Source organism: Equus quagga, chromosome 11 (assembly GCF_021613505.1).
Source record: "Equus quagga isolate Etosha38 chromosome 11, UCLA_HA_Equagga_1.0, whole genome shotgun sequence".
NCBI classification, from domain to species: domain Eukaryota; kingdom Metazoa; phylum Chordata; class Mammalia; order Perissodactyla; family Equidae; genus Equus; species Equus quagga.
Genome location: NC_060277.1, coordinates 62,746,441 through 62,771,695, shown reverse-complemented (window position 1 = coordinate 62,771,695; position 25,255 = coordinate 62,746,441). Strand labels below are relative to the sequence as shown.

Here is a 25,255-nt window from a genome sequence, read left to right as displayed (position 1 = left end):
ACTTTCTGAGATGCTGTAAGAGCTTTGTTAGAGAATCACTCATTATTTATTTACCTTTAGGGTTGTAAGTTTAACATCCCAACCCTCCCCTGGAATGAGAAATTGAGCATGTCTTCCTATGGCCGTAGCAGCCTTACCCTTAAGAAAGTCCTTAAGAACTCTGATTCCCAAGGGTTTGGGAGCATCAGGGACCTCCAGCATTAATAAGAAACCTTCATCTTCCACTTATTCTCAACATCGAAAAATCATGACACTTTATTTCCTGGCATTTATCCCTCTAATATTTGAAGATTGGAAAAATTTTTTGCCATATGTAAACTGGGAGCACAGACTAGATTATCGTGAAGGCCTCTTCCAATTCTAAAAGTCAGACATTCTGTGATCACTTCTGTGCTGTTTGCATGTTCCAGAGCCAGAATTCCTGGGGGAGTGTTTGTGAGGCTTCCCTCTCACCCTCTGTCCCCACTCCAGCCTGGATGACAGCTTGGCCTTCATGAAAAGAGCTGGGACCCCAGCATAGGCTAACTTCCCTCCTGCCACTCATTTCCCCCAGACCCCAAGGAAGTTCCACCCCTAGCTTTCACTCTTCTCTCCTCATAAATATTTCAACCTCATTTTACAAGGGCTTCTCCGTGTCATCTGCTATTTCTAGGCTGTTTTCTCCTTAAAGACCTTTTCCTCAAATTGACCAAATTATTTTTTCTTAGTGAGCATTCCCATCTATAACATCTCAGCAGAGAACACCTTTTGACGTGGAGAGAACAATTTCCGAGCACCTCTCAGTGTGGAGCCTTAGCTCCAACCACGCCAAATGCTTTACCCACCCCTGCACACATCTCACAGATTCCCCTTCCCAGAGCCTGCTCTTCGCATCGCCCCCTCCCTGGAAAGCCTTCCCCTCCTGTCTAAATATTCTCATCTCTTAGCTTCTCCAAGACCCAATTCAAGCCACTCACAGAAAGGTTAGTCAAATTAAACCCCCCGACGCTGCTTGCTGGTCACTCCCCTATTCTGGAACCCCGTCAGCATTATTGATTCACACATGCACGTCTATTTTGCATATATTCATATATTACTTTGACACTCTCCTCAAATCGTGTCATTTGTATGTGTCATCTTCTCAATTAGATTGCAGAAATGCACTCTATGGCATTTATGATTGATTACATAAAATGTTTACGAACCAAGATATATAGACACTCCTGATGCGCATTTAGGTCATGCTGATATTTGGGCTGAAAATAGATGACCCCACATTAATTTGCACAGATATACACTTTCTTCCACTGCACCCTTTTTCAACAACCAAAGAAGGGCAAGCTTCAGTGTTAGAAGCAGCCATAATTATCCTAAGTGACAGCCCAAAGATCTCCGGGACCCTGTGGCTACCACCCGCTAAAGCCGCACAGTGTTGTTGTCCTTTTGCACTGCAGGTTCTGCTGATGAACCAGGAGGTTGGCGCAGCAGAGCTGGACTTCCTGCTGCGGTCTCCGGTGCAGACAGGTGTCACCAGTCCCGTGGAGTTCCTCTCCCATCAGGCCTGGGGTGGCGTCAAGGTCAGTATTGGCCCCTAGAAAGAAAGGCAAGTTCTCATCTCTCAGAGATTTTCCCTGACCCTTGTCCCCATGAAGTCAGTGGGGCTCTCTTTTGGGGTTCAAGGAGCAGGTGCATGCTGGTGTGAGGGCTCTGCCTCTGGGGTGTGAGGGAACAGTAAGATCCTGCGAGCTTCTCCGACTCCACTGAGCTCCTTTCAGCTACCAGAGCTCAGGACTGGAATATGGTCTCCTCTGTGAGGCCCTGGGGCTGGCATGGAGGTGCTGCCACAGCACGTCCATGAAAGGACAGATGCTGGCTCTCTGTCAGGCCTCTCCATGTGACTCCTAACTCAGACGCAAAGCAGGGGATGCATTCCCGCCTGGGATTCTCAGTGGTTAATGACAGCTCACATTCATCGAGCACCTCAGAAATGCATTGCCCTGTTGCAGTCCCACGTTCACCTGGGCAATGGGTATTATTTGTTCCCATTTAACATATGAGGACACTGAGGTCACACAAGTTTTTTGTTTTGAGATAATGTAGATTCACGTGCAATGATAAGAAATAATAGAGAGATCCCTTGTACCCTGTGTCCCCCAGTGGTAACATCTTGCATTCCTGTAGTACAATATCACATCCGGGAAATTGACGTTGATACAATCCACTACTCTTATTCTGATTTCATCAGTTTTTCATGCACTTGTGTGTGTGTGTCTGTGTGTGTGCGCAAACATGCATATGTATGTATTTAGTTTATCATGTGTAAAGGTTCATGTAATCACCACCCCAGTGAAGATAGAGAAAATTCCATCACTACAGGGATCCTTCATGTTCCCTTTATAACCACAACAACGTCCTCCTTCCTCTAATTCCTAATGCCTGGCAGCCATTAACCTGTTCTCCATTTCTATAATTTTGTCATTCCCAGGATGTTATATAGATGGAATCATACGGTATGTAACCTTTGGGGACTGGCTTGTTCAGGCAGCATAATTCCCTTGAGATTCATCCAAGTTGATTTGCTTTATAACAAAAGCCCAGAACTGAATATTAATGTGCGTGCTGTCCTCTTCAAAGGAGGCATCCTAGGAAATTCGAGGCTAATTCCACTCATGCTGCCATTACCCAAAGTTTTTTCTAACTTCTTTTTCAGAGTTTGTAGCTACTCTTTTAATTATCTTTAGGGCTGTGTATAAATCATACAAATTTCTTCTGTACAGGACCACATAGTAAATATTTAGGCTTTGAGAGCCAGATTCTGTCACAACTACTGAACTCTGCTAAAGTCACACACAACGTGTAAGCGAAAGGAAATGGCTGAGTTCCAATAAAACTTTATTTGCAAAGACAGGTGGTGAGCAGATTGGGCCTGCTAGCTGTAGTTTGCTGATCCCTGACCTTAATAATAATCCCTGACTCCTATTTATTAACTTCATGCCAATCTGGCAAATGAGAAATATATTGGGAAAGAAACAAGGAAGAACTCCATTCACCAACCAAAATCACAAAGTTCCAAATGCCTAAGAATAATTATAATAAAAGCAGGGCATATGTGTGGAGAACTGTCAGCTTTCCAGGCTACCAAAGACGTGAATGGGTAGACACGCTCTAGAGCAGCACTGTCCAAAAGAAATATAATGCATGTCACAAATGGAATTTGGAATTTTCTAGTAGTCACATTAAAAAATGCAAAAAAGAAATGAATGAAATTAATTTTAATAATATATTTTCTTTAACCCAATGTAGCCAAAATATTATCATTTTAATATGTAATTGTTATAAAAAATTATTAATGAGATATTTTATATGTTTTTAGTAAATCTTTGAATGCTGGTGTGTATTTTTTACACTTAAAACTCTCTCAATTCAGGTACTAAATTTTCATGAGAAATACTTGATATGTATTTAGATTTCATAAAATTTAGAGTTCAAACAGTTGATTTACATACCCAAGTTGTTCCAAACATACTTAAAAGTTTTCTAATTACTAAAGCAAGTTCCAATTTCTAAACCTAAATTTAAAAATAATTAAAATTCAATACAATTAAAAATTCAGTTCTTCAGTCACATTAGTCACATTTCATGTGCTCAATATTCACATATGGCGGGGTCAGACTTGTTGGACAGTATGGCCTAGAGCTTGAGAATAATGACTCACAGTTTGACGCTCTTATGGAAATAAATTCTGGAAAGCCGTTCTGAACGAGCCCATTTGCAGAACTAGAACAGCAACAGAGATGGACTAGTTACCACAGGCTCTGGAGTCAGACCTTCCTGGATTCAAGGTCACGTTTGAGTGAGTTTGGCCTCCGGCATTTTATCTAATTCTTCTGAACCTTTGTTTCCTTATCTGCAAAATGGCCGTCATCATACCTCCCTCACAGGGTTATGTCAAACGCATGTTCAGGAAGTGGAAGCTGGTTATGGTTACGCTTATGGTTGTGGTTATAGCTGTTGTATTTGCTTCCTTGAGCTGCCATAACAAAGTACCACAAGCTGTGTGGCTTAAAACAACAGGAACTTATTCTCTCCCAGTTCTGGAGGCCAGAGGTCTGACAGCAAGGTGTCCGCAGGGACATGCTCCCTCCAAAGCCTTAGGGGAGGATCCTTCATTGCCTCTTCCAGCCTCAGGCAGCCCCAGGCATTCCTTGGTTTGTGGCAGCATCACTCCAATCTCTGCCTCTGTCTCCACGGGGGTCTTCACATGGCTGTGTTGCCTCTTTGTGTCTTTGTGTCTCTTCTTCTTTTCTTATAAGAGCACCAGCCATAATGGATTAAGGTCCACCCTAGTGACCTCATCTTACCTTGATTACATCTGCAAAGACCCTATTTCCAAATGTAAGGTCACATTCATGAGTCTGGGAAATTAGTTCTTCAATATATGTTTTTCAGAGGACACAATTCCCCCCATAAATAGTGATGATTATTACCCAGCAATAAGGTGTATACATGCTGTGGTTGATGTGGGTTGTGCCTGTAGAATTTATCCATAGAAGGAAAACCTTGGAGGAATTTTGAGTTAACCAGTTGGGCCAAATGCAGTTCCTGTCTCTATATTATCCTACAAAACCCTCTGCAGCAAGAGTCGTAAAGAATGAGTGACTCAAAAGCTCTCTTTCCTGCTTTCATTTTACGGAGCTCAACTCAAAAGCTACTGTGTAATTTAGTTTCATTCTTCTTTTCACAGAATGGGTTGTTTGCTTTACTTTGCTCACTTTGCTTTTTTGTTTTGTTTTGTGGGCTAAGCTCATCTGGCTGTTCAAAGGCCTTTGCAAATGAGGGAAGCTTTATCTCTCTCTCTGAGGTTTGTTACCTGGAGCAGCGAAGTCCAGCCCCATCAAATTCCAGCACTGTACAGGCTGTGAGCAGGTGAAACACAATGCGCTGTGTAGTGCACGTCTTGAAGCCTTTGATGAAGCCTGTTTTTAAGTGTTCTGTTGGATTTTAGCCTAAAGAAACAAAATAAATATAATTGAATAGGACATGATAAAAAAAATTTTTTAAACATTCCATTTGATGAGGAAGGTTGATTGCCTTGTTTCCCCAGAAGAACTAATAAGCAGGTAATGAATGAAATCTTTGTGATAAAACACTGCTTTTATTATTATCTTTTGTAAGGATTTTGTAAGTCTCATCAAATGCTGAGCTTGAAGGTAATGGGCAAGTTCTGTTCTCCTTTATAAAATCTCCTCCGCAATGCTCGCCTTCCTTAGCCTTTGAAAAGGCCCCGCACCACCACTCTGGGTGCCAATTCAGCACAGTCGTATTTTGCTACACAGTCCAATGTAATTAGGTTAATTAGTCATCTCCATTTAGCTTATTAGAAGGCTAGAAATCCCTTTTCCTCATTTAGAACATTAAATGTTGCAACTGTGTTCAATCCAGAGCTTCAAGAAAAGTGTGTTTCAGATCCAGTCATGGCAGCTGGGAGCACTGATCACAGCGGAATTTGCTCAGTTTTGTGGTGACACCAGAGGGGATAATGGGACTGCAGAAGGGTTAACGGTGGTGCAACCTGGGAGGAGGGCTGACGTGGTTGCCTGAAAGAAGACCAAGGTTAATTCCTCAGCCCAGGGAGAAATAACCACAGCTGCTGCCCCTTTCCGCAGCCTGTCAAGAGCCCGCCTGCGGGCTGCCCAGGTGTCAAACTTTATTAATTGAGCACTTCCTCCGTGCCAAGCGGCCTGCTAGGCCTGAGGCACACAAAGATGCCTAAGTTCTTGCCCGCAGGAAACTCACCATCTTGTGGGAGTAACAGACGAGCAAACCAGCAATTGCAATTCAATAACTATAGGAGCCCAGAGAAAGCACAGGGAGGGCTTCATGTCTTCAGAGCACTTACATCTGCGTTAGATATGAGCTATGCAGATGACCATGACTTGGCCTCATTCTCCAAATGAGAAAATCAAAGCCTGCAAAGGTTTAAAAACAGGCTCCTAAGCCATAAGAGGTGGCGCTGGGATGTGAACTCCTGGCGCCTCCTCCACCATCCTACACACCGCTCCACACCACTTCTCAGCATGAATGAGGGTGCGTTCCCTGCGCTAAGTGGTCCAGGTGAAGCTGGGAAACCACAGAGGCCATGTCAAAGGGCCTGTGAAGACAGGATGTGTGTTCATCCACACAAGAGAAGAGCCTAGGCAAGCCCAGGTCAAGTGTGTATGTCCCTCTCCAGCTTTACCTTCTCCTTGTCACCTATTAGACATCCCTACTGCAGTCACACTGCTTTCTACCACGGCCCACACTCTCCGCTCCCCAGGCTTCGGCTATTGTTGATCCTTCCCCATAAAATGCCCTTCCCTTCTCTTGACCTCTATCTCTGCCCAACAGAATTCTACTTACCTCCTAAGCCCTCCCTTGTCTCCTCTTTCTCTTTAGTGTAGGATCCTGAGCTTCTTGAAGGTATGTGTCTTTTTTTGTTCACCCTTGTATTCCCAGGTACCTGGCATGTAGTAGGCATTCAATAAGTATCAAATGAATGGATGAATTCAAATTACAAAATGTATGCGTTCCTTAAAATTCTTAGCATTGTGGTTGGTGCTTGGACACAGTTTGGCTTTTAATCTCATTGGAGAGATGAGATGTACAAGCAGAGTTGAGTAAGAATGGAAAATATCTGCAGGTGGCTAAGTGTCTAAGTGAGTGATGCCCATGAGGGCACACTGAAGAAACAGGATGGAGCCCCACCCAGAATTTGGTTCTGATGTCAAGACTGATGATGCCACACACATACAGAAGAGGGTATGAAAAAGTTTGTTGCTCACATAATGAGACTTTCTAGGAGAGCAGGGGAGCTCCCAAGCAGTCTGAAAATGGCTTGGGACAGCTAGGAAAGGAGTATAGGGGAGGAAACAAATCCTCTACTCTCTGGGTCCTTCTGGCTGGGCTACAAATTAAATTGACATGAGACAGAATAACAGGAGAAAATCAAACAAAGCTTTATAACATGCATACATGGGAGACACAGGAAGACTGAGCCACTCGCCAAAATGTCCAAGCTGCCAGATTAAATATTGTCTTCAGCTAAAGGCAAAGGAGGGTGTTGGGGTAGTGGTTTGGGTCTTCAAAGGGGAGGAAGGCAATTCATGTGGAAATGCAAAAGAAAATGTTTGGTAAACAAAACTTTGACAAGAGTAGGCTTAGCAAGGACCCTCACCGGATACCTAGAGTTATCTATGGTGATGGCCTGTCCTGGGGGCAGACCTTCTATCTTTTTTTTTTTTTTTTTTTTTTTTTTTTTTTATTAATGTTATGATGGATTACAAGCTTGTGAAATTTCAGTTGTACATTTTTGTTAGTCATGTTGTGGGTACACCTCTTCCCCCTCCGTACCCTCCCCCCACCCCCCCCTTTTCCCTGGTAACCCCCGATCGGATCTCCTTCTCAATATACTAATTTCCACCTATGAGTGGAGTCATATAGAGTTCGTCTTTCTCTGACTGACTTATTTCGCTTAACATAATGCCCTCGAGGTCCATCCACATTGTTGTGAATGGGCCAATTTCGTCTTTTTTTATGGCTGAGTAGTATTCCATTGTGTATATATACCACATCTTCTTTATCCAATCATCAGTTTCTGGGCATGTAGGCTGGTTCCACGTCTTGGCTATTGTAAATAATGCTGCGATGAACATAGGGGTGCAACGGACTCTTGAGATATCTGATATCAGGTTCTTAGGGTAGATACCCAGTAATGGGATGGCTGGGTCATAGGGTATTTCTATTTTTAACTTTTTGAGAAATCTCCATACTGTTTTCCATAGTGGCTGTACCAGTTTGCATTCCCACCAACAGTGTATGAGGGTTCCTCTTTCTCCACAACCTCTCCAACATTTGTCGTTCTTGGTTTTGGATGTTTTTGCCAATCTAACGGGGGTAAGGTGATATCTTAGTGTAGTTTTGATTTGCATTTCCCTGATGATTAGCGATGATGAACATCTTTTCATGTGTCTATTGGCCATATTCATTTCTTCTTTTGAGAAATGTCTGTTCATGTCCTCTGCCCATTTTTTGATCGGGTTGTTTGTTTTTTTGTTGTTAAGCAGTGTGAGTTCTTTGTATATTATGGAGATTAACCCTTTGTCGGATAAGTGGCTTGTAAATATTTTTTCCCAATTAGTGAGCTGTTTTTTTGTTTCAATTCTGTTTTCCCTTGCCTTGAAGAAGCTCTTTAGTCTGATGAAGTCCCATTTGTTTATTCTTTCTATTGTTTCCCTCAACTGAGGAGTTACAGTGTCCGAAAAGATTCTTTTGAAACTGATGTCAAAGAGTGTACTGCCTATATTCTCTTCCAAAAGACTTATTGTCTCAGGCCTAATCTTTAGGTCTTTGATCCATTTTGAGTTTATTTTGGTGTGTGGTGAAAAAGAATGGTCGATTTTCAATCTTTTGCATGTGGCTGTCCAGTTTTCCCAGCACCATTTGTTGAAGAGACTTTCTTTTCTCCATTGTAGGCCCTCTGCTCCTTTGTCGAAGATTAGCTGTCCATAGATGTGTGGTTTTATCTCTGGGCTTTCAATTCTGTTCCATTGATCTGTGGACCTGTTTTTGTACCAGTACCATGCTGTTTTGATCACTGTAGCTTTGTAGTATGTTTTGAAATCGGGGATTGTGATTCCGCCAGCTTTGTTTTTCTTGCTCAAGATTGCTTTAGCAATTCGTGGTCTTTTGTTCCCCCATATGAATTTTAGGATTGTTTGTTCAATTTCTGTGAAGAATGTTCTGGGGATTCTGATTGGGAGAGCATTGAATCTGTATATTGCTTTAGGTAGTATGGACATTTTAACTATGTTTATTCTTCCAATCCATGTGCAAGGAATGTCTTTCCATCTCTTTATGTCATCGTCAATTTCTTTCAAGAAAGTCTTGTAGTTTTCATTGTATAGATCCTTCACTTCCTTGGTTAAGTTTATCCCAAGGTATTTTATTCTTTTCGTTGCGATTGTGAATGGGATAGAGTTCTTGAGTTCTTTTTCTGTTAGTTTATTGTTAGTGTATAGAAATGCTACTGATTTATGCACGTTAATTTTATACCCTGCTACTTTGCTGTAGTTGTTGATTATTTCTAATAGTTTTTCTGTGGATTCTTTGGGGTTTTCTATGTATAAGATCATGTCGTCTGCAAACAACGCGAGTTTTACTTCTTCGTTACCTATTTGGATTCCTTTTATTTTTTTTTCCTGCCGAATTGCTCTGGCCAGCACCTCCAGTACTATGTTGAATAGGAGTGGTGAAAGTGGGCACACTTGTCTTGTTCCTGTCCTCAGAGGGATGGCTTTCAGCTTTTGTCCATTGAGTATGATGTTGGCTGTGGGTCTATCATATATGGCCTTTATTATGTTGAGGTACTTTCCTTCTATACCCATTTTACTGAGGGTTTTTATCATAAATGGGTGTTGGATCTTGTCGAATGCTTTCTCTGCGTCTATTGAGATGATCATGTGGTTTTTGTTTTTCATTTTGTTGATGTAGTGTATCACGTTGATTGACTTGCGGATGTTGAACCATCCCTGTGTCCCTGGTATAAATCCCACTTGATCATGGTGTATAATCTTTTTGATGTATTGCTGTAATCGGTCAAAGAGACACATTTTGAGCTGGCCAATTCTGATCCCCCGCTGGAGACTACCTTGGAGTTTTTATGATAGTTAGAGTGAGGCCAGGGTGAGAGTTCCTGTGCATGGGCAAGGCCTTGCATGGTACAACTTCCTTCCAGCACAATAGGAGGGAGAACCTAAGCTTGCTTATCAGCCTTCCCAGATGTGGAGCCGAAGAGGAAGAGGGAGAGATAAGACTTAAAAGCTATCAGTAGTCAAACATCTAAAAATTAAGTCAGTCTCTTTCTTAAAGATAGCAACTCTGTGAGTAGTTCTAGGTGGTCCTCAAAAGAAGCGTGAGAGGGCTATGTGTTCTAGGTTAGAGAAGATGAACGTGCAAGAAGTTGCTGATTTTGAACTGAACCTTAGCAAATAATAGTCATGACCAGCACAAGAAAAGGAAGAAAAGGAAGGAGTAGAATTTGGTAGAGAAGGGGCCAACCCAGTGGCCAAGAGGTTGAGTTCACGTGCTCTGCTTCGGTGGCCCAGGGTTTCGCCAGTTTGGATCCTGGGCGTGGACATGGCACCACTCATCAAGCCATGCTGGGGCGGCATCCCACATGCCACAACTGGAAATGACCCACAGCTAAAAATACACAACTATGTACCAAGGGGCTTTGGGGAGAAAAAGGAAAGATGAAATCTTTAAAAAAAAAAAAAAGGAATTTGGGAGAGAAGCAAACAGGCCTTCTCACATGGTGAAAGTGGTGTGCGCAAGGAATTGAGTAGGGAATGAGTCTGGCACATTTCCGAGGTTGGGAGCAGGCATGCTTGGACAGAGTAGGAGGGAAGTAGGCTACCCACCTAACTGAGTAGATTGGAGAGAAGCAGTAAATGAAGAGATCTGGTTACCAAGTTACACATTTGGACTTAATTCTTTTTTTTAATGAACTTACTTATTCTCATTTATTTTTTAAAAGTTTTTGTCATTAATGTTTTTTAATTTAAATTTTACATTATATAAATTTCAGGTGTACATCATTATATATTTTGATTTCTGTGTAGACTACATCATGTTCGCCACCCAAAGACTAATGACAATCTATCCCTACACACAGGTGCCTAATCACCCCTTTCCCCCTTCCCCCTCTCCCCTTCCCCTCTGGTGACCACCAATCCAATCTCTGTCTCTATGTGTTTGTCTGTCATTGTTTTTATGTCCTGCTTATGAGTGAGATCATACAGTATTTGACTTTCTCCATCTGACTTATTCCGCTTAGCATAGTATCCTCAAGGTCCATCCATGTTGTCACAAATGGCCGGATTTCATCGTTTCTTATAGCTAAGTAGTATTCCATTGTCTATATATACCTCATCTTCTTTATCCGTTTGTCCCTTGATGGGCACCTAGGTTGCTTCCAAGTCTTGGCTATTGTGAATAATGCTGCGATGAACATAAGGGTGTATGTATTTTTATGCCTTTGCGTTATCAAGTTCTTTGGATAAATACCCAGCAGTGGGATAGCTGGATCATATGGTAGTTCTATTCTTAATCTTTTGAGGAATCTCCATACTGTTTTCCATAGTGGCTGCACCACTTTGCATTCTCACCAGCACTGTATGAGAGTTCCCTTCTCTCCACATCCTCTCCAACACCTAGTGTTTCCTGTCTTGTTAATTATAGCCATTCTGACGGACTTAATCCTCATGGAAACAGGCAACTCATGGAAATTTTAGAGTTGGCATTAACACAAACTCAGTGATTCTGGAAACATTTTGAGAGAAGAATTAATGGGAGTTGCTGGCAGAGTATGAGGATGAAAGGGAGGAGTCAGAGACTTAAAGTGTCCGGCTCTCCATGACCAGAAAAATCATGGCATCCCTTCTGGTCCCTTTCTCCACATAATACCCTGTAGGCAGGTGCTGCTCAGTCTGTGCTACTAATAATAACTCAAACCCTTTGTTTGCTAAACCCTGCATATTATTGGGGCAATTTGCTGAAGGTGAGATGATCAAAATCCTTCCTCTTCCTTGAGTTTACCTGGGGGCAGATCCAAGGCTCGAGATAAGAGTATAAATGAGACAGAATTCTGTCTATGATATCATCTTGTCCTTCGACCCCCCCAACGCAAGGTGAATGACAGCTTTCTGGAGAAACCACATTTTAGAGCAAGATTCTCTGAAATTTTCCAGGCACTTTCATCGATGGAAGAATTCTATAATCTGGATCGGGACATTGAGGGATCTGCCAAGAGCTGGAAGAAGTTTGTGGAATCAGAATATCCTGAGAAGGAGAAGTTCCCACAGGAGTGGAAGAACAAGACAGCCCTGCAGCGCCTCTGCATGATGAGAGCCATGCGGCCTGACCGGATGACCTACGCCATGCGGTAGGGAACAGGGGATGGCGGGGAGGCCCAGCACAGGCGTAGGGCAATCTCAGCAGAGCCGAGCACAAAGGTCTCGTGTTTATAGCAGTAGGAGGCTTTGCACCAACATCCAAAATCCCATGAGAACTGTTGCTCTGTTTTGCTGTGTATTTTCTTAATATCGAAGTGGACAGTTTGGAAAGATGTACTCAGCAGTATCAGCATTGAGAAGAATTCTGGTCACCTCTAATGTGGTAGGAGATGATAGGATCCAGAGAACAGAGGGAAGGATCATCCTTAACAGGAACAACATCTCTTTTATCACAAGGAAGGAAGAGAAAGAGAAGTATAGCTGTAGTGAAAGTGGTAGAAAGATGACAGGAAATTGAGCAGGATTTTGTCTGAGGATTTCTAGTTTCTCTGAGAAGGAAGAAGCAAGATCGTCAGTGAAGTTTGTGTGAAAGGGGAGGTGGCAGGGTTAGAGATGTGAGGAGAGTGCGGAAAGTTGGAAATAGTATCTGTGAAAATGGGAGAGGAGGCTGACCAGGGAAACTCAAAGAATTCCAAGCAGCATTGAGGGCTCACCTAGTTAAGATCCTGCATTTGTATTGGTGCCAGTCTTCACCACTGGATGATTTTCTATAGCAGAATCCAACAGCCGAGGGGTAGACTCAGAGTTATGTTGATCCAGAGCATGCGTCATTACAAGTTGGTGTGTCAGAACAAGAGTTAGGCAAGGGAGGTGAGGATATTGGCAAGAGAATGATTGGAAGGCATAGGTCATACTATCTATAGAGATGGGAAGTGGATTAGTAGTTGCCTGGGGCTGGAGGCTGGGAATAAGAATTACCTAAGTAGGCGTGTGGAATCTTATTGGCATCATGAAAATGTGCTAAAACTGGATTGTGGTCAAGATTGTACAATTCAGTAAATTTATTAAAAATTCTTGAATAGTATACTTAAAATGGATGAATTTTATGGTATGTCAATTAAACTTCAATACAGTTTTCTGAAAAAAGAAATTATAGGCCATGGAGTCTACACTGGATAGGAAAGAAGTGAAGAGAATAGAGAATGATAAGAAAAAACATAAACAAAAACCCAGAGAGACCACAATACTGCAAATCCTGCATTTGTAGTGGCACCGATAGAGGCAAGGAATAGGCAGAGAAGGGATAAGTTGCTAAATTGCTAATAGAAGGTTTAGTCAGAAAGTGGGATGTTTCCATTTATGGTTTCAGGTATAGAAAAAGTTCCTAAGTAATGACAGGGTTGAGAGTGTGGCCATGGAATCAGGTGGCTGAAGTGGGAAAGAAATGAAGATTGCTAAGAATCTGGAGGACTATCCACATGGATGTTGATGTCACTCAGGCCAGTGGAGAGAAAGTCCATGAGCCAAGTGTCCAAGTGTTCGGTGGATGAACAGAGTGACCAAAGGAACAATAGATGACATTGATGTACAATAGTGGTGATACAGCCAGGGGAACTGTCTCAATGGAGCCACAAGAATGGGAAAGTAGTGGTTTGGAAATAGCAGCCATAAGGGAGCAGGATCACTATCCCACCTCCCCATCCTGAGATAGGTCAGATGGAGGAGAAGGAGCCCAGTTGAGAAAGTTACAGAGAAATAATGTCCTTGCAGAAGAGTTAAGGCCAGGAGTTGGGCTGGACAGTCAGTAAGTGGTTGCAGCTGCAAAGTTTTGTTTAGCATAAAATGGGACACTTTGGAAAGGAACGTTGGTAAGTGGAGTGAGATGAAAGGGAACACAAAGAACGACAGAGCATGAGGGAATAGAAGACTGGAGGGCCTTAAATCCTGGGCAGGAAGGGAGCCTTGCAGGAGATGAAGTGTGGAGGATTTAGCTGCCTGCAAGCTTTCAGAGACATTGGTCCTGGCGGTCTTCTGATGGATGGTGGTGATGTGACAGGCCACCCAGGCTTCACAGAGGAGTCAGTGGCAGCTAGAATGGATGGGGATTCAGAAGGAACTGTGATCTTGGTGAGCAGGCTGGCAACTCGCAGCAAAGCTTCCAAGTATTGATTTAATCAATAAGTAGCGAACTTGGAGTCGGTCCTAGCTCTGTAACTACCGAGTCCATGACCTTGAGCCCATCCTTCCATTGCTATCGGCCTCCATTTCTCCATTGTTATTATTTTGTGACTGATATACATGTGTACTTTTTTTTCTGGCAGAGACTTTGTTGAGGAGAAGTTGGGAAGCAAATACGTGGTGGGAAGAGCATTAGATTTTGCAACCTCATTCGAGGAATCAGGACCAGCCACTCCCATGTTTTTTATCCTGTCTCCAGGGGTGGACCCACTGAAGGATGTGGAAAATCAAGGTGAGAAAACTTCATCTTGCAGCCAAGGCTGCACCAACCCCAAGAAGTTTCACTCTTTGTGTCTGTTGGTTTCTCTTTTTCTGACTCGAGGCTCATTGTACAATACTCTATATCTGCTAACCGTACGGAAGCCCGGGTCATTGCTGAACCAACACCAGGGGACCATCACCAGAGAAAGGACCACTCTGGGCTACATAAGGTAGAATCCACAGTAGCAGGTTCTTGAGGAGTCCTTGTCCTTCCACCCACCCATCCCCCTTACTGGAACTGGAGCATACTTTTTGAAATGCAAATCCGATCCTTTCACAGCCTCTTCTTGCCCTCAGAATAAAGTCCAAGCGTCTTGTTGTGGCTTAGAGGGAATTTTGTCATCCAGTCCCTCCCTATTTCTCCAGGCTGCTTTCCGTTGTTACTTTCCTATTGCTGCTGTCCCAAATCACCACAAACTTAGAGGCTTAAAATTACACACATTTATTATCATACACCAAAACAACAAAACATTGTTAAAATAAATGAAAGAAATGAAAATGTTAAAAGAATGAAAGAAGATCTAAACAAATGGAAAGACATCCTATGTTCATGGATCAGAAGACTTAATATTGTTAAGACAATACTCCCTAGATTGATCTACATATTCAATGCAATTCCTATTGAAATCCTAGCTCCTTTCTTTTTTAACAGAAATTGACAAGCTTACCCTAAAACTTATATGGAAATGCAAGAGACCTATAGAAGCCCAAACAATCTTGAAAAAGATCAAATTTGGTGGACTCACACTTCCTGATTTCATAAGTTAATACAAGGCTGTAGTAATCAAGACTGTTACTGGCGTACAAATAGACATACAGATCAATGGAATAGAATTGAGTCCAGAAACACTCTTACATTTATTGTCTCTTGACCACAGTTCTGGAGATCAGAAGTCATAAATGGGTCTCACTGCCTCCTTCTTTTCCTCATAAGGACGCCCTATGATTCTATTGGGCCCACTCAGATAATCCAGGATAATCTCCCCATCTCAAGGTCCTTAATTTAATCACGCTGCAGAGTCCCTTCTGCCATGTAAAGTCTCATATTCACAGGCTCTGAGGATTAGATCATGGGCATCTTTGGGGGCTCGTTATTCTGCTCACATTTCCCTTCTCCTCTCTTTTGCACTCTACATGGCAGCCATTCCTTTCTCCCCAATATGCTGTTTCCCTTCTCACATCTCCTTCACCAGGCTAGCCTCTACTCATCCTTCAGATACCCATTTCAGTGTTACCACCTCCAGGAAGACCTACCTGACTTCCAAGATGTGAGGGTCCCCTCCCACATGCTCCTAGGGCACCCTTCTTTATGTATATCCCGTTGCAATTGTCTAGTGACTATTGTGTCTTCCTATGTGAGTGAGAGAGCCTTGGGAATAGGTGTTCTTTTCACCATAGTATCCCCAGTTCCTAGCACTGTGTATTTCCTGTGATGGGTACTCAGTAAATATATATGTTAAATGAAAGAATGAGCAAATGGATGACTAATTAATCAAAACTATAAAACTAGCAAAACTACAACATTTTACAAAGTTGAATAAAGACCCAACAGGGTTTTATAGAGCCAGGACTTTATGGGTAAGAACCCAGACCAGGTAATACAAGTCCGTGAGCAATCTATTCATTATGTAATGAAAAGACTACATAGCATATGCCTGGTGTTTGTGGGTAGTTGAGATGAAGCTAATTTGGCCCTAAAGAATGGATAAGATCTGTATAAGGGAAAGAATTATCTTATTCACTAACGTAGAGAGTATTTTTGTAGTTTTCTAAAAATTTCAAGTAATACTTGCGCATATTTTTTTAATATAGGTAATAAAGAATTTAAAATGAAAAGCAACAGTTCCCAGCTCCAGCCTCCCCATACTCGGACCCGCTGCTCAGACCCTGTGCTTTTGCCCATTTCTGAATTTAGTCCTCCTGTAGTTACTTCTCTACTTCCTGTTAATAATCTTATATCACTATTTCTGTATTTATCAATTATAGGTATCTATTTATTCCCTGATATGAAAAGTAAGAATTTAGCTCCAATAACTGCCCACAAAAACTCTCCTCTTTCTCTCAAGTTTTTAAGTGTTTTACTGAGGTATAATTGCCATACAATTCACCCAATTAAAATATACGATTGAATGTTTGTTAATATTTTCACAAGGCGATGCAACTGTCACAATCTAATTTTTGAAAATTTTGTCTACCTCAAAAAAAACACTCTATCTATTAGCAATCACTCCCTATTTCACCCCACCATCTCCCAGCCTAGTTATCACCAGTTTGCTTTATGTCTCTAAAGATATGCCTGTTCTTGAAATTACCTGTAAATGAAATCATACACCATGTGTTCCTTCGTGGCTGGCTTCTATCATTTAGCATAATGTTTTCAAGGTTCATCCATGTTGTGGCATGTGTCAGAATTTCATTCCTCTTTATGGCTGGATAATAGTCCTTTATGGCTATACCAAAATTTATTTATCTACTCATCAGTTCATGGACTTTGGGGCTCATTCCTCTTTTGGCTATTGAGAATAACACTGCTATGAACATCCATGTAAAAGTGGGCATGTCTTCAAGTCTCTTGAACATATATCTAGGAGTAAAATTTCTGGGTCAAATGGGAACTTTACGTTCAACTTTTTGAGAAATTGCCAAACTGTTTTCCAAAGTAGCTGCACCATTTTACACTTCCTCCTGCAATGTGTGAGGGTTCCTATTTCCATCTTTTCATTATAGCCACTATAATTGGTATGAAGTAGTAGCTCATTGTGGTTTGCGTTTGCATTTCCAAATGATTTTAATCATCTTTCATGTGCTTCTTGGCTATTCATGTATCTTCTTTGGAGAAATGTCTATTCAAACCCTTTGCTCATTTTTTTTTAAATTGAGTTGTCCTTTTATTGTTGAATTGTAAGAGTTCTTTATATATTCTGGATACAAGCTCCTTATCAGATATAAGATTTGCAAATACTTTATCCTACTCTGTGGGTTTTCTTTTCACTTTTCTAATGGTGTCCTTTGAAGCGCAAAAGTTATCAATTTTTTTGAAGTCCAGTTTATCTAATTCTTTCCTTTGATCACTTGTGCTTTGGTATTGCATCTAAAAAACCATTGTCAAATCAAGATCACAAAGATTTACTCTTCTATGCTTTCTTCCAAGACTTTTGTAATTTAACTATTACATTTAGGTCTATGATCCTTTTTTTTTTTTTTTTTTTTTGAGGAAGATTAGCCCTGAGCTAACATCTGCTGCCAATCCTCCTCTTTTTGCTGAGGAAGACTGGCCCTGAGCAAACATCTGTGCCCATCTTCCTTTGCTTTATATGTAGGACACCTACCACAGCATGGTTTGCCAAGGGGTGCCATGTCCGCAACAGGGATCAGAACCGGCAAACCATGGGCCGCCAAAGCAGAACGTGCGCACTTAACCGCTGTGCCACCGGGCTGGCCCCTATGATCCATTTTGAGTTAATTTTTGTGTATGGATTAAGGAAGGGGACCAACTTCATCCTTTAGTATGTGGATATCCAGTTTTCTCTGCATCATTTGTTGAAAAGACTATTCTTTCCTGATTAAATTGCCTTGGTACCCTTGTTGGAAATCAATTGACCATAAATGTAAGAGTTTATTTCTGGACTCTTTAATTCTATTCCATTGATCTATATGTCTATTTGTATGCCAGTAACAGTCTTGATTACTATAGCTTTGTATTAACTCCTGAGATCAGGAAGTGTGAGTCCATCAAATTTGATCTTTTTCAAGATTATTTGGGCTACTATAGGTCTCTTGCATTTCCCTGTAAATTTTAGGATAAGATTGTCAATTTCTGTTAAAAAGAAAAGTAGCTAGGATTTCAATAGGAATTGCATTGAATATGTAGATCAACCTAGGGAGTATTGTCTTAACAATATTAAGTCTTCTGATCCATGAACATAGGATGTCTTTCCATTTGTTTAGATCGTCTTTCATTTCTTTTAACAGTGGTTTGTGGTTTTTGATGTACAAGTCTTTCATTTCTTTAGTTAAATTTATTCCTACATATTTTATTTTTTTTATTCCATTGTAAATGGAATTATTTTAATTTCATTTTTGGAATGTTCATTGCTAGTGATTTTTGTATATTGATCTTCTGTCCTGCAACCTTGCTGAGCTTGTTTATTAGTTTTCATAGTTTTTTAGTGAATTCCTTAGGATTTTATAAATACAAGATCATGTTATCTATGAATAGAGATAGTTTTACTTCTTCCTTTCCAATCTGGATGCCTTTTTATTTCTTTTTCTTGCCTAATTGCCCTGGCTAAAATTTCCAACACAATATTAAATAGAAGTGGCAAGTTTGAACATCCTTGTCTTCTTCCTGATCTTAGGGGAAAACCATTCGGTCTTCACCATTAAGTATGATATTAGCTGTGGGTTTTTTGTAGATTGCCCTTTATTAGATTAAGGAAGTTGCCTTCTATTCCTAGTTTGTTGAATTTTTTCCTTATATCATGATAATGTGTTGGATTTTGTCAAATTCTTTTTCTGCATCCATTGAGATGATAATATTGTTTTGTCCTTTATTCTATTAATATGGTGCATTACATTAATTGATTTTTGGAAGTTAAGCCAACCTTGCATTCCTGGGATCCCACTTGGTCCTGGTGTATAACCCTTTTTATATGTTGCTGGATTAAATTTGCTAATATTTTTTTGAGGATTTTTACTTTTATATTCACAAGGGATACTGACCTGTTGTTTTCTTTCCTTGTGATGTCCTTGTCTGGCTTGGGTATCAGGATAATACTAGTAATCTATACATCAGAATGAGTTTGGAAGTGTTCTTTTCTCTTCTATTTTTTGGAAGATTTTATGAAGAATTAGTATTAGTTCTTCATGAATGTTTTGTGGAATTCAGGAGTGAAGCCCCCTAGGCCTGAGCTGTTGTTAGTGGGAAGTTTTTAAATTACTGGTTCACTTGTTTCACTTACTATGGGTCTATTCAGATTTTTTATTTTTCCTTGAGTCAGTTTTGGTAATTTGTTTCTTTCTAGAAGTTTGTCCATTTCATCTAAATTTTCTAATTTGTTGCAAATACCTCCCAAATTTTGATATCTATATTAAAATGTTTAGCTCCTCTATTGACTTTGTTAACTTAAATATTGTTACTAAAACTCAATTTTTTATTCCATGAATTGTAGATAATTTCTCTTGACTTTCCTCTATGTAGGCTGAGGCTTCTGTTTTCTAACTTGTATCAGCTATGCTTTTATTTTTACACAGTCAAGGATAAATATATATTTATTTACTCTGTTACCATTATTAATTTTATTCATGCCTAGTCTATGAGCTAATTATAATATTTGAAAACCAATAAACAGCATTTACATCATAATTAATATATATATATTATTCACTACAGAGGCAAAAAATGTGCTAGGATTACATTTCCTTCTTTATGGTTCCAATGCCATAATCTTCAGGGGTCTCTCAAAGGTGAATGTTCTCAGGATAAAGATTCAAATTTCAGTTTGCTTCATATTTAGATGATAGTTTTCTTAGACAGTTTTTAGTTTTTCTGGAGTTTCTAAATGCTTTTTTTTTTGTTCTTGGGAGAAGAAACAAATGCCTCCTTTGCTGTCATCACTAATATCTCACACTTCTTATTCATTCTATACGTTGAATGGAATCCACTTTACTCTTTTTGAAAATGCTTTACCTAGAGCCCACTTACATTCTGTTCTGAAATAGATAAATTACGCTTTAACCTTCTAGGAAATTATCATCCTGGGACTTCTTTTCTTTATATTCTGGCTTAGTTCTACTATGTTTGTATCTCATGTCTTTTATTTTGAATTTTCACCCTAGTTTTGCTGGCATAACTCATCAGAAAAGAATCACAGGACATAAAATTTCTGAGTCCTTGGATGTCTAAAAAGGCTTCAATTTTACCCATTTGATAGTTTTGCTAGGTCCAAAATGATTTTTACTTGGAATGTGTCCACATTGTTCAATGGTCTTCTATATATTAGTTTTGTTCATGAGAGGACATGTGCCAGTAGGATGCTATTCTTTCCTTGTTTCTTTACTGGTGACCTATTTTTAACCCTGGAAACTTTAGGATCATCTCTCTACTTTGTATTCTGAAATTTCATGAGCTGTGTGTGTTAGGTGTGGGTCTTTTTCATTCATCTGCTCGGCACTCAGCATGCCACTTCAAGTGGAAGAGTCATACCTTTCTTTATCTCCGGAAATGTTGCTCTATTATTTTTAGTAAATGACACCACCATTCACCAAGTTGCTCATGCCAGAAACCTGGGAAGCAATTGCCCTAGACGCCTCCTCCACCACCAACCACCTTTAGTCCTATTGGTTCTACTTCCTAAGTATGTTTCAAATCAGTCTGTTTCTATCTTCCCTGTTGCCTCCCTACTGTAGTCTGAGTCCCCTGACTCATCCACACTCTTTCCCTGCCTGCAGTCTTTTGCCACTCTGCAGCCAGAGTCATCTTGCTAAATCTCATGTCACTCTCCTATTTAAAACTCTCTAGCAGCTTCCCATTGTTCCTAAGATAAGGTCCAATAACGTTAACATGGTCTATATGGCCTGCTTGGCCCGGCCTTTCTGTCCAGCCCTGGATCTTACCTTCCCCCAAGCTCACTCTCCTCCAGCCACACAGCCCTTTTAGATCCTCAGTCACAGCATGGGCCTTCCTGACCCAAGGCATTTTCACAAGCGGTTGCTTGTATCTGAAATTCTTCTCCCCAACTCTTCAACAATCCGATGCCTACTCATCCTGCAGTTATCAACCTCTCCTGACCTCTCCTCACAAGCCCAGTTGGTCCCCAATATACATATATTTGCTTCAGAGCATTTAGTACAATTCTACTTAAATCCTTCTTTTATAATTTTAACTTATGTTTGCCTACCTGCTTGTCACTAAGATCCTTGAGGTCAGGAACCATGTTATCTTGCTCATCATTTTCTTACCACTGCCTAATAGCCTAACTGGCACAGAGGAGTGCTCAGTAAATATTTGTGGAATGAATTAACAAACAAATGATGAATGAGTATCATCGGAATTGTCATTGCCAAGTTATTCTTGACTTTCACTCTTTTACAGAGTTCTACATTCCTTCTGTCTCCTGGAAGTTTTATTCCTTTCATTTTGACAAATCTAGTTTCCTCATTTTTATTCAATATTTTCTTTTTTGGAAGCTTTTATATACCCTGTTTATGAGCAATTTCCTACTGTTCTTTGCCAATTGACCTCTGACTATTGCATCACGTAGTTTGAAGTTTTCTGTCATTTCGGGCAAGCTTGACCCCTCCCTGACCCATATTGGTTATTTGTCTCTGAATATATTCTCTCAGCCCTGCCCTTGGCTTAATCTTATCGCATATTTCCTTACCAGAGGCAATATTGCTGTTCATCAGCTAGAGATTACTTAGGCACCTGTGCCTCTTTCTCTCTCTCTTCCTCCTTCCCTGCCTTCTTGATGGTTTGATTTATTTTCTAATTCACCCATTTAGAACATATACTCTGGTGACATCCATGTTTTCTGCATCTTGGATCTAATAGTTTGCCTGATGGCTCCTATTCTCAAGTTTGGAATTCGCATGACTGACTCAAACACTTCCCCCTATTTCCCCTAGCCCCAGCTTATTAGGTAAACTAATTGTCTCTGTGTTTGGGCAGAGTCTCTCTATCAGACAGTTCACTGTTTTACTCCATTTAGACTCTACGAAGCTTGGTATCCTTTCCCATCTTTGAGTATGTGACTTATGTTCTTAAGAGTTGTGTTCTTAACTCCTTCATTTCTCTATCCCTTTGTTTCATCATGGCAGTTCTTAATATTGGGTAGGGTTTTAAAACTCTGAAAGTCAAAAGAAAGATTTGTTCCCTTGTCCTCATTCCACTACCACAACCCAAATGCATGAACCTACAGACAAGCAAAATTCTGTAGATGATTTTGGGAGTTCTCTAAGCCCCTTAAGCTCATCCATTGACCCTTAATTAGGAATCTATGCTTTTCTGGCACTTTTGTGTCTCTTAGTCTCCCCCAGGATTTTCCTTCCTCAACAACTTTGAAGAAGCAGGAGGGGGTGGGAGAGGAGGAGGAAGAGGAAGAGAAGTAAGAAGAAATTCCGTCCACTTTTCTTGGCCTCTGTTTTAACATGAAACCTACCACCACCCACCCACACTGCTTTCCTTTTTGCCTTCCCAGATTAATCCCTTAACAACGCTTTAATTTTACCCTCTTTCTCTCTCTTTTTCTCATCACCTTCTTCCTGAATGAGCCATGCTTCCTTATTTGCACATTTATTTTTGCTTTTGCTTCATCTAAAAGCAATCAGCTATTGTTTCCAATCATCCATAATACCTTCCTCCTGGGGTTACTGAGATGATAAAAATGAAACCTCAGATGTGAGGAGGCTCTGAAACATTAAAGGTACGGTAGCACTGTACAGCATTATAATGATGACGATGATTCGTTTGTGCTTTGAGGCAGCTCAGTTTGCTCCTTCCTTTGCATCCTTTTGTCACATTCTTTCAAAGCATAGCTTCGTCTTTGGCCCTCCCAGCAAAGGACCTCCACTTTCTGCCCTTACGCGGGCATCTCCTCTGGTCTTCTTTCACTTGACTCTAGCATGATCTTGCTTGGTCTCAATCCTCCTTTGTCCAGTGAGCTGGCTTTGACAAAATTAATTCTGTTATTTCCATTTTGTGATCAGAAAGAAGCTGTATGTACCACCTCTGCGTTCCACTGCCTCCTTTTTCTCTTTCCAGGTGCCGTCAGAACTACGAGCTTAGATTTTTGTAGGCCTGCTACCTGGTGTGTTCAAAGAAGCAGTTTTCAGTTCAGTGTCTTTGCAGCCAGATTATCAACACTTTGCTTAGAGTCTCTTTTTAATTGTTCCTGGCCCCACTCTTTTTCTTTAAGAGTCAGTTGAAAGTTGGCTAGGTTGGAGCAAGGGCAATCTTCAAGATTGCCTCAGCTTCAAGATTGGCTGAGTATTATGTCTTGTCTTGAGAGAGACTCATTTGTTCATGTGCCAGGGAATGGAATGACTAGAGAGATAAAGGTTGAGGATAGAGAAGAGATGGGATTTAGAGAAGAGATGAGGGATGGGCAGCAGGAGGGCACCTCTTCCATTGAAATGGAGATGTGCAGGGATAGACACATAATAGGGGTGCACAGAGATGCAGATAAAATGACAGCGAATTGAAGGAGTTTCCACCCGATGGCATATGTTTTCTCAGGAAACTAGAGAGTGAAGCAAACTGCTGAGCATAAGAAGGGTCGGGTTCATTAGGAAGTTTGAAGGAAGAAGGGAATGGGCAATGTAGCCAACTTCTGGACACATGGAAAGATTACCAAACAGCATTGAAGCTGAGAATCATAAACTTGTGGTGGCTCCAATTCACCAAATGTATTATTTTTCTCTTCTATTAACACTTAGATTTGTCCAAGACTGAAGATTTATAAAAATTGGGTGATGCAGAAATAGCATGGTCAATGGAGTTGAGGATTTTGTAAGATCATGGCTCAAATTAAGGATTATTGGGTTTATATTAAAATAAGAGAGAAATAAAAGCGAAGATTAGAAAAAATAGAAGAGCTAATGGACTGGACATTTGACGAAAGTAGAATAGGTGAGGAGCGAGTAAGAAAGCAATCAATATAGACAGTAGGAAGTGATAGTCATGGGTAGATATGAATGAGTAACATTTCAGACATGGGGCTGATCTCAGTGATAATGAAGTCCTGGGTGCAGCCATTGGAAATGGGTAACAGAAATAGAGTAGAGTTAAATCCTTTGAAGATGAGGGAGCATGAGGCTAGATGTTGGCTGCATCATCCATAGTGACATTAAAATTTACCAGGATAATGATGAGACAGGAAATATGCAAGATTTTAAACCAAGTTCCAAAGCCCCTAAGAAAAGTTAATCTCACTGGGAAGTTGGTACAAGGCAGACCACCTAAAAGTTGGTAGACAATATAGCCAGATGGCATGTGTTTTTATAAGAGAAAGAGTTTTACATGAGAGTGGAGAATAAATAGCTTGCAAGTAGCAAGAGAAGGCCAGAAAAATGTTCCCCTTCCTCCCAGCCCCGTGGGTATGTGGAACTAGGGAGAGGGCCACAGAAGTTGCATTGTCCTCAGAGAAGCTGGAGGTTGAAGAAGCATGCTGTGAGGATGGTAAAGGCGCATAGATGTTACTATGGCCCATGGTCCAGATGACACACCAGATGGAGAGTTAGAGGGAAGATCAGGAAGGGAAAATGAGTTAAAGGCAGTAGGGCGGAGGGACGGAAGCCATAGCACAAACAGTATAAGGATGAAAACCCAAGAGAACATAGCTGGCTGGAGAGGCTTGCTGATGACCCAGGAAGGCATCTTGAGAGCCTCAGTTGCAAATGGAAGGACTCTGCAAGGTTGCCTCAGCACATCACAAGGCTAAAAGGAGGTGCAGTCATCTTTGGCTGAGTGTTCAGTCTGTGCGAATCCCATCAATTTTTCTGCTTCTCAACATCTCAAGATCCATTTCTTTCTCCTCAGCCTTGTCGTCATGCCTCAAGCCTAGATTAATGCAAACTGATCTAGCTTCTCTGTGCGGGGCTAGACTTTGCCCCCAACACTCCCTCCAGTCTGTAGATTTCAAACTAGTCTTCATTAAGCCCTTCTTTTCCCATATCCTTCTCTTGCTAATAAAAAAAAAAAAATAGGTTCTTTTGTGAGCAGAAATGTCACCAATGATATCTAAAAATCTCAGCACCTTTGTCCTGGTATTTTCTCCAGAATAAGTTGTCTGTATCTCTGGTTCTAAAACTGACATCAAATCTATTGCCAGCTAGGATTTATAGTTTAATAAGGGTATTTCTTGGGTTCATCTCAGTTGAATCTGTAATAACTATTCCTCGCTACAAAAAGTCAGCATCTTGCTTTGTCTTATCCAGTTGAAAGAGAG

At 40.8% G+C, this 25,255-nt stretch overlaps 1 protein-coding gene across 11 annotated transcripts in view; it reads left to right on the top strand.

The window, feature by feature from the left end:
- DNAH9 (dynein axonemal heavy chain 9) overlaps positions 1–25,255 on the top strand; it is a 324,423-nt gene that overhangs the window by 254,432 nt on the left and 44,736 nt on the right. For all 11 annotated transcript variants that reach the window (XR_006890674.1, XM_046676357.1, XM_046676358.1 and 8 more), the window contains 3 exons: positions 1,434–1,556; positions 11,766–11,959; positions 14,132–14,280. Coding sequence is in view for 10 of the 11 variants with exons in the window: in XM_046676357.1 (XP_046532313.1) it covers positions 1,434–1,556; positions 11,766–11,959; positions 14,132–14,280 (466 nt within the window). In the remaining variant the exon portion in view is untranslated. The remainder of the gene's footprint in view (positions 1–1,433; positions 1,557–11,765; positions 11,960–14,131; positions 14,281–25,255) is intronic.